The following is a 10,000-nucleotide window of genomic DNA, read 5'->3' as shown; positions in this document are numbered from 1 at the left end:
GTCTGTGTGTGTGTGTGTGTGTGTGTGTGTGTGTGTCTGTGTGTGTGTGTGTGTGTGTCTGTGTGTGTCTGTCTGTCTGTGTGTCTGTCTGTCTGTCTGTCTGTCTGTCTGTCTGTCTGTCTGTCTGTCTGTCTGTCTGTCTGTCTGTCTGTCTGTGTGTGTGTCTGTCTGTGTGTCTGTCTGTCTGTCTGTCTGTCTGTCTGTCTGTCTGTCTGTCTGTCTATCTGTCTGTCTGTCTGTCTGTCTGTGTGTGTGTGTGTGTGTGTGTGTGTCTGTCTGTCTGTCTGTCTGTCTGTCTGTCTGTCTGTCTGTGGTTTCCAGGCTGGCCAGCACAACCCGTCTGTCAGGCTGTTCGTGGTGAATCTCTACGGTCCCACGCACACGCAAGAGCTGGTCCCTCCCGACACGCTCAAACTCAGGTGAGTTCACCTGCACACCTTGTGCCCTGTCTCTGGTCACTCCGCATTCCAATTCAGGTGAGTTCACCTGACCCCCTGTACTCTATCAACTACTCTAAGCTCACTCTCAAGTTCAGGTGAATTTAAATATCTCCTGATTATCTACATCCAATCCCAAATTCAGTTGAGTCTTTCTCATCCTCAATATTGAGTAATGTTTCTGTCTGAAATCAGGTGAATCAACTAGTCCTTGTACAGCATGTATCTTGGCCCAAACAAGAGAAAAAAAATGTCCTGGGTATTTTAGAGTTAAACTGGCCCCTCACAAAAGTCCAACATCTCTACATGTAGACAGGCCAGTAGTCTTCCTCCTCTAAATTGTCTCTGAGGGGGAAAAAAACACCCAACAACATCAGTCCCTGTGGATGGTTGGCCCACCAGGATAAAGCCCTCCATCCTGGATGACCAGTCCAGGTCAGATCTCAGATTAAGTCTTTTTAGATCTACCAAATGTGGGCGCTTTTTTTGCATTAGTATAAATTCCTGGTGTGCTGTTCTCTCTGTACTGTGCTTGCCTTCATCTTTCATTCTGAAGGGTAAAGAGCAAGTTAATATACACCTACTTATGCTCCAAAGGCACTTTTCGATATTGCTACATTTTTCATTCAGTTTAATCTCTCAGGTTTACGGAGACAGTTGAGAATCTGAAATTTTTATAACAAACTTTTTTATAACTTTGTATTACTGTATAGGGGATTAGAGAAGATGAAAAAAATAGGCTACAATAAAACAACCCTAGGGTGAGAGGACGTTAGACGCTGAGAAAACGAAAGGGCATGAACAAAGAGCTGTCATTTATTTACAAAAACAAAACAGATCTCATTTTGTTTCTTCCTCAAAACACAAACATGTTAATTGGAAGATTAGATTAGTAAACAGTCTAACGAACTACAAATGAAAACCTTCATTCCTAAAGGTGCCCTTCACTGCCTCTGGTAGTATACTGAAATTAGCAAACAGCGCATGGACACACACTCACACACACACCCACACACACACACATGCACACGTGTACACAGGCACACACACACGCACCCACACATGCAGGCACACAAGTGCATAAACACGTGTGCGCTTGCACGCACACACACATACATATACAAGTGTATGCACACACAACCATGCTATAAACAAACACACACACACACACACACACACACACACACACACACACACACACACACACACACACACACACACACACACACACACACACACACACACACACACACACACACACACACACACACACGCATAAGCTAAACACACATGTACACACACACACACACACACACGTGGGTCAAAGACGTCCGACATGTCCTTCAGTGCAACGGATACTTTTGCTTACTGTAAATGCAAAAAAATATTTTTTAGAAATTTTTTTTTTGGCTTGGCTTTCATGCATTCACTTTTCAAAAAATTGTTTTGAAATTTCATGTTTTTCACAGTTACAGTAAGCAAAAGCATCTGTTAGCGCTGAAGGACAGTGTCATGTTGGACGTCTTTGACACACACTGAGGGCATATGTTGCCACAAGGACATTGCCCTTGTGTGCATGCTTGTGTGTGTGTGTGTGTGTGTGTGTGTGTGTGTGTGTGTGTGTGTGTGTGTGTGTGTGTGTGTGTGTGTGTGTGTGTGTGTGTGTGTGTGTGTGTGTGTGTGTGTGTGTGTGTGTGTGTGTGTGTGTGTGTGTTCGTGTGTGCGTGTGTGTGCTTTTACAGATCAGAATTCTATTCACTTCCTCCTCCTAGTGATTTCAAGTATGACAAAGTGCTTGGGTAAAAAAATATGTCAGCCCATTTCTGATGTGTCAAAATATCTTGCATTTTTCCACTCTGCCTTTACCAGTCTGGAATACCAACACTGACTGTAGATGCCAGCGTGGAGCAACACTCTCTTTTTTGCCAAATGACCCAAATGTGTCAATCCTATTCAGTTAACCATAGCCATTCTGATGTTTTAGCATAGCCATTTTGATGTTTGATGCATGATGTTTGAGGGATCATAAATTCAGGAGTAGCACTTGGTTTTAGGATTCACATTAGCCACTAATACAGCACATGCCTGACTGTCTGTATAAGGGATTTGGAAGACGCGTATTCCAGGACCAGCCCACCGGTTCTTCCATAATGAAATGTGTTCTTCTCTGAACTGAGGCGAGCTAATCCGTAACTCTGTCTGAGCTTTTTGCGTGCGTCACGTTTGTGCGTCAGACGTGCTGTTACTCCTGTTAGCATACAGCTAGGCTCAGCATGGCCGCTGATGTCTTTTGGGGGCTGAAATTACATGTGACCAAATTCTTTCACGCAGGGCCACTAACAGCTTTTGCCAGGCCAGGGACAAAGTCATCTGAAAGGGCCCCCTTACCCAATACATATAATGTAATGAGGGCCCAATTCTGGGCTCCCTTTCTCCCTTGGGCCTGGTACAGTTGACCCTTCTGTGCCCCCCCCCCCCCCCCCCTGTCAGCATCCATGCTTCCACATTTTCCCTGTTTACATACGCACGCTTATATGATCAGTTAAGTTACGAAACCAACTTTAGATACACAACATAAAATGTAGTGATTTTCTATCCTACAAAAATGTGTACGAAAATGACAGATACAGTAACCCCTTATGTGGACTTGTGTGGACCTTCAATCCTGAGGGTCGTATTGATGGAAGTCAGGGGGACAGGGAAGAGAAAAAGAAACAGAAGTGAAGGTATCAATGCGGTGCGATGTCAAAGCGTGCACAAGATGTTGCTACGCATTTCAGAGAGTGGATTTTACTCCCAGAGCCCTTGGGAGACTGAATCAAGTGAATAAACACTCACTGTGTGTGTGTGTGTGTGTGTGTGTGTGTGTGTGTGTGTGTGTGTGTGTGTGTGTGCGTGTGCGTGTGCGTGTGCGTGTGCGTGTCTGTGTCTGTGTCTGTGTCTGTGTCTTTGTGTGTCTGTGTGTCTGTGTGTGTGTGTGTGCGTGTGTGTGATTCTGTAGTGGCTTAGCACAATTATTGATTCATCTGTTTTCTCTCTCTCTCTCCCTGCTCTGCGGAGCATGTGTGCGACGCGCGTGTGTGTGGCTTTCTTGGTACACATTTGTGTGTGCATGCTTGTGTGTCGTTTTATGTGCGTGCGTGCATGTGTCTGTGTGTCTGAGTGCCTGCGTGCGTGCATGTGTGCTTGTGTGCATGTGTGTGTGTGTGTCTGGGCACCTCTGTGTGTGTGTGTGTGCGTGCGTGCGTGTGTGCATGTGTGTGTGTGTGTGTCTTTGTGCCTGTGTGTGTGTGTGTGTGTGTGTGTGTGTGTCTGTGTGTGTGTGTGTGTGTGTGTGTGTGTGTGTGTGTGTGTGTGTGTGTGTGTGTGTGTGTGTGTGTGTGTGTGTGTGTGTGTGTCTTTGTGCCTGTGTGTGTGTGTGTGTGTGTGTGTGTGTGTGTGTGTGTGTGTGTGTGTGTGTGTGTGTGTGTGTGTGTGTGTGTGTGTGTGTGTGTGTGTGTGTGTGTGTGTGTGTGTGTCTGCAGGGACTACTATGTGGTGATGGTGAAGTGGATCAGTAATACCCACACTGCAGTGCGGTGGCTCAACAGGGCTCAGAACATCTCCATCCTCACCGTGTGTGACGCCACCATTGGAGCCTGCCTGAAGGTCTGTGTTTGGAATTAAAACACACACGCACGCACGCACGCACGCACAAACACACACACCAGGCTTGTACGAAATTCCGAATGGAAAGAATTTCAATTCAAAATAATGCCATAATACGAACACTAGGTGGTGCCATTACCTTGAATTTCTTTGAATATAAACTACACCACCCATTGAAAGTACATAGAACACCACCACCTAGTGTTCGTATTATGGCATTACTTTGAATTGAAATTCTTTCCATTCGGAATTTCGTACAAGCCTGACACACACACACATACACACACAAACACATACAGACACTTACACTGACGTCATACACTCACACACTCCATCCTCACCGTGTGTGATGCCACCATCGGGGCCTGCCTGAAGGTCTGTGTTTGGAATTAACCCATTGTGTCCTGGAGACACATATACACTGCATTCAGTTTCTTTATATTTGAGCTGTTTTGTTAAAAATGTGGGTGAGTTAGAGCTGAATTAACACATTTTAAGGCCATAGCTTTCAAATGTAACTCATTTCAGGTTTGTATGTGCTTCGGGGGCTGAGATATTTAGGATTTAATAGGCAGAGCACCCTTTCCCAAAAAGGGCTTAGGACAAAATGAGTTAAACTATGCAGTTACACTCACATATGATACACGTGTGCACAGACACCAACACACAACACATACACCAGTGCACGCACACACACACACACACATACACACACACAGAGAGACACCAGAACACACACACACACAGTGCGCACAAACGCACGCATGCACACATACACGCAAATATACAGTGGAACTCACTCACAGTCGGACACACACACACACACACGCACGCACACACACACCCACACACACACACACACACTAACACACACATGCATCCTCACCATCTGTGATGCCACATGCAGGCACGCAGACACTCTTGCAGACACACTACTATACACACACTCATACACACATATATACGCACACAAGGTTACACACTCATGCACTGACATAACTCCTAGCATGACGGAATGTGGTGTTTTATTTCTTCCTACAGAAATATGAAGAAACCTCTGAGCTATGGCTGTCCAAACAGGTATGCAAATATCCCTTTGATTGATTGATTGATTGATTGATTGATTGATTGATTGATTGATTGATTGATTGATTGATTGATTGATTGATTGATTGATTGATTGATTGATTGATTGATTGATTGATTGATTGATTGATTGATTGATTGATTGATTGATTATGTGTTTTGGCTATACTCACAAAATTTTCCACTAGCTAAGGAAATCACGCTCTCTATATTGTTTAGTCCATCTTTCAGACGTATACATGCAGGCACGCTGGCACGCTGGCACGCATGCACACACACACGCACCCATGCGCAAACACACACACACACACACACACACACACACACACACACACACACACACACACACACACACACACACAAACACACACACACACACCGCAAAAGGTGAGGTCAGGAACACACACACACTCACACTGAGAGCTGGTGCACATGCCACCCAGGGCAGTGTCAGACCTCTGCACAGTGACCATTTTTAGTATACACACACACACACACAGAGAGAGAGAGAGAGAGAGAGAGAGAGAGAGAGAGAGAGAGAGAGAGAGAGAGAGAGAGAGAGAGAGAGAGAGAGAGAGAGAGGTACAGAGCACTGTCAGACCTCTGCCTGGTGACTGAGCACCAGTTGAGGGTCAGCTACCTTGCCCAAGGACGTCTCCTATGTGGAGAGAGAGGGAGTCAAGTTCTTCCTATACATACTCATTTCACAAACAAACTACAGCAACAAACCAGATAACCAGGGGCGTCGCCAGACCTACATGTATTTTACAGGGTCATGTGCCTGGGTATTGATTTGATGTGCCCCCGTATGAGTTTCACACACAAAAGAAACCTGCTACCTTGGAATTTAGCTCAAGTTTAGGATACAGGGTGATCTACAGAATGCGCACAAAATATCGCACAGGCACTACTTGCAATGATGTAGCCTGATTAATTTACAAGCTTTTTAAAATAAATATGTCCTACTCTGCCCCTGTATAGCATTAGGTCAGATGACGCCCCTGCAGATAACCTTCAGTCACATCCCCTGTAGGCCATGGATCATAGTCCATAAATGCCCATTTGCCATGATGATGCACAAGTTGCAAAATACAAAGACGGGATGCAAAACTTTGAAGGACAGTTCATACTGTATCATGATGGCTGTTCTGTCCCACCTTAAAGAGAACAAAACTATTTGTCCCATTATGTATTCAGTGTTTACCCATTTTTATCTGGCTATTCATAATATTACTCAAAATAACTTATTTATATGTGTGTCAGGCGTTGCCTGCACTGCTGAAGCTACTGTGTGCGCAGACAGCACCAGTGTTGCAGCATTTGCATATACAACCAAACTCTTCTCTATTTTTCCATTCATGTGTAATCAGTTACCGTGTATGTACTGTATGTATCAATTCCTACTGTATGTAATAGGTCATTGTGTGGCTGTCCATTACATGTTAGTGTACTACACAAGATATTACCTTGTCCAAGAGTGCTCGAAGTGGAAAAAAGAGGTGCAGGAACCCTCATCGTCCGAAAATACCATCCAAAAAGAAGTGCGGGAACCCTGATTTTCCGACAGTCTCATCAGTACCAAATTAGTACAAGTCACGTTTTTGTAGACCTACTGCCTGCACGCATTTTGAAAAGCTTGTTTTGAACTTATAGAATGCGGCGCACGGGATAAGTTCTGCAGGAACGTGAGGAAGGGGAACTGGGTTCCCCTGAGTTCTCCCCTCCCCCCCCCCACTTCAAGCACTGTTTTCCAACCAACTCTTCTTGTTTCTATAGGAACATGAGCCTGTGTTCACAAGGGATGGAGGCAAGTTCTTCCTCACAGTTCCCGTCAAACAGGGCGGTCAAGGAGAGTTCCATCACATCGCCATGGTAACCAAGCCGGTGAGTGCTCCAGAATGATGGGATGTCAGCTTAACTCGTTAATTATAGCCAATCATCTTGAGGCCATTCAGACTTAAAAGTGATTCTTGGTCTTTTAATCAGAATTATCTTGGAGCGGAATCTAGCGACGAACATAAATGCCATTATACTTTTCTTAATCAGTCCCTCCAGGATTTTGCACTGGGATTTTGTGATTTTTGCGGTCAAAATCCTTGATTTTGTGGCGGCATTTTTTCATTTTTTGCAAAGATTTTGCGGCATTTTCTCATTTTTTGCAAAGATTTTGCATCCCTTTCAGGGTTTTTTTGGTAACTGAAAACCACAATCAGTCTAAGCAGGCTTAACACAAAAGAGAGAGAGATTCAGAAACACACTTCCTATATAGGACTAATAGAAAAATAAAATAGGCTATTGCCAAAAACTGTCAGAGCGTCTTATTAGTCAGTCCGTCCAATGTGTAAAAAAAAATCATGGCCGCGACACTCATAAATCTCTGTCACCTGTTGGAAGACGCGTGTCTCTCTCTCTCTCTCTCTCTCTCTCTCTCTCTCTCTCTCTCTCTCTCTCTCTCTCTCTCGTGCTCGTATTGCAAGCTGTTGCATAGCCTATTATTTGCTTGATGCAAAGTTGTGATGGCATACACGCTCTCGTTGACATGGTTGTGTGCATGGTTAACTGGATTCGCAAGACTTTATTGCAATAACACAGTGAAAGCGTGGAAGGGCCGTTCACTTCCTATCTCGGTGTCCTTGACTGAAACAAGTTGCAAAACTCCACACTTCCGAAACCTTTGCGATCGGCACTACAGTGATTGTTATCAGAAGGCTTGTGCCTACGCATAGACATAGACCGTTAAATTACAAACATTAGCGAACATTGAAAAAAGATCAGACAACGACCGTTGGGTAGCATGCTCATGAAAGCGACAGGGGAGAGTGGAGAAGTTCCGCAAAAATGTAGCCTAACGTAAGATGTTTGCTACTGTGCGACAGTACCGCCACTATTTCATGACTGCATAGGCCTACACTTCTTCGTCATGGATAAATGGGCAACAATACTTTTTCCACCCAGGATTGCACTGAAAAGTAGGCTACTGCTGTTAAAAAAAAGGTCATGAGTGTGCAGCACCGACGCCTGCGTGTATGTGTGAGGGAGGGGAGGAGAGACGCAGAACAGCTGAGATGAGGGTCGCGACTTCCGAAATAGCAGGCAACTCTTTTTCAATGTTTCAGTGACATATTAACAAAAATGCTTCGTATTGGTTTTCGTCTCCGGTGGTATTGTAGTCACATTTTTATTTTTTTTGAGGAAAATATAAATCAATAAACTCCACAGAATGTTGAAATTTTGCGGGAAAAATGCGGCTTTACAGGAATTACGCGGCATCGTGAAATTATGCGGAATATCATTGAATTTGCATGAATCCACGCGATCGCTGAATCGCGAAAAACTGGAGGGACTGCTTAATTAATGCAAAACAAATGTGTCATTAAAGGGCACTCATATCATAATACTTTTTGACCTTCACCTCTAATGTTCCAGAATTGCAAGATGCTCATTTTAATGCAAGGAATAATGAGTAAATGAAATGAAAGAGAATGCACCACAATGTTCTTTTGAAGAAAGGCAGCAGTCACAGCATGATTATTCTTTTTCTTCTCATTTTAATTAAATTCTATGTCTCCTTTTCCCCACCATCTCTCTCTCTCTCTCTCTCTCTCTCTCTCTCTCTCTCTCTCTCTCTCTCTCTCTCTCTCTCTCTCTCTCTCTCTCTCCAGCTGAGGAGTGAGTACAGCCAGGTGCAGCTGACGTCAGGGGACTGGGAGGTCACCAAGATCCTGGCCTACGATGAGAGTGACCAACTCCTGTAAGCTGAGTCCCTGTGTCACTGAGCCCTCAGCACACACAGACATCTCAAGTCTCCCTGAAGTTCAGGGAGTCTCCCTGATATTGCAAATAGCTAACTGGTGCCTGCGAGTCAGATAAAATATCCCTGGTTTTTCTGGACAATGCGAATGAGCTCAGGCAAGATGGTAACTGGTGCGTCATGCATAAAATATTTCAATTAGATTGTGCAGGAAGGCCATGAGAGAGAGACAGAGAGAGAGAAGGAGGGGCTGTGTGCTTGTGTAACCTGTGCACCTGTGTCTGTTCAAAGCGAGAGCTATTCAGAACGAGTTTTCATTCAGGGCGAATGCTTGACAGAGAGCGTGCTGATTTGTCTAGTCAGTAAAATTAGGATAAACATCTCCCTGAAATTGTTTTTTGGACCTTGGGATGTCTGCACACATACAATAGTATACATAACACATTAGGGCTGTGCAATATATCGAAATTATATCGTGATATCAATATTGCTGTCAAACAATATCAAATTTCATAATATCGAATTTGAAACAATATTTCTGTCATTTGTCGGTTCTGCCAAAAGGTAGGGTATTCTAAGTGCAATACATCCCCCTCCACTTGAGCCATTGTGAGCACAGAGCAGACTTGCTACCCAACACTCATGCAGAAGACCACTGTGTTTCCCTATGGTCCTCCACTCACACTGCTGAAGGGAGGGAAGATTGTGAATTGTTTAGCACAATTATTATTAAGAAATATTGCCTAAAAAATCGTGATATCAATATTGTCTGAAATAATCGTGATCTTGATTTTTCTTATTATCGAGCAGCCCTATAACACATTATTTCAGGGTTCATATATTAGCTACTAATACATGCCTTACTTCATGTACATGTGAATTACTACAAGACATGTGTCAAGCAAAATCAATCATTTGTTAGGTGTGTATTCACAAAGTAGGTGTGTATTCACAAAGTACTTCATGATGCCAGTAAGGCCTTTGATATAGATTTAATAGTAATGAGGACATACAGTAGTAGGTCCTTGCTTTTCCTTAACAGCACGTCTTATTAGTCACGTATTGTATGCAGACAGTA

General features: G+C 43.9%; 1 protein-coding gene across 1 annotated transcript in view; it reads left to right on the top strand.

The window, feature by feature from the left end:
• Nucleotides 1–10,000, top strand: part of LOC134464271 (inactive dipeptidyl peptidase 10-like) — a 113,881-nt gene that overhangs the window by 81,339 nt on the left and 22,542 nt on the right. The window contains exons 10-14 of the mRNA XM_063217740.1: nt 322–419; nt 3,962–4,085; nt 5,127–5,165; nt 6,948–7,055; nt 8,834–8,922. Coding sequence (XP_063073810.1) covers nt 322–419; nt 3,962–4,085; nt 5,127–5,165; nt 6,948–7,055; nt 8,834–8,922 — 458 coding nt within the window. The remainder of the gene's footprint in view (nt 1–321; nt 420–3,961; nt 4,086–5,126; nt 5,166–6,947; nt 7,056–8,833; nt 8,923–10,000) is intronic.

The sequence above is a fragment of the Engraulis encrasicolus genome, chromosome 15 (assembly GCF_034702125.1).
Source record: "Engraulis encrasicolus isolate BLACKSEA-1 chromosome 15, IST_EnEncr_1.0, whole genome shotgun sequence".
In the NCBI taxonomy this organism is placed as follows: domain Eukaryota; kingdom Metazoa; phylum Chordata; class Actinopteri; order Clupeiformes; family Engraulidae; genus Engraulis; species Engraulis encrasicolus.
This window is presented reverse-complemented; position numbering and strand designations above follow the sequence as displayed.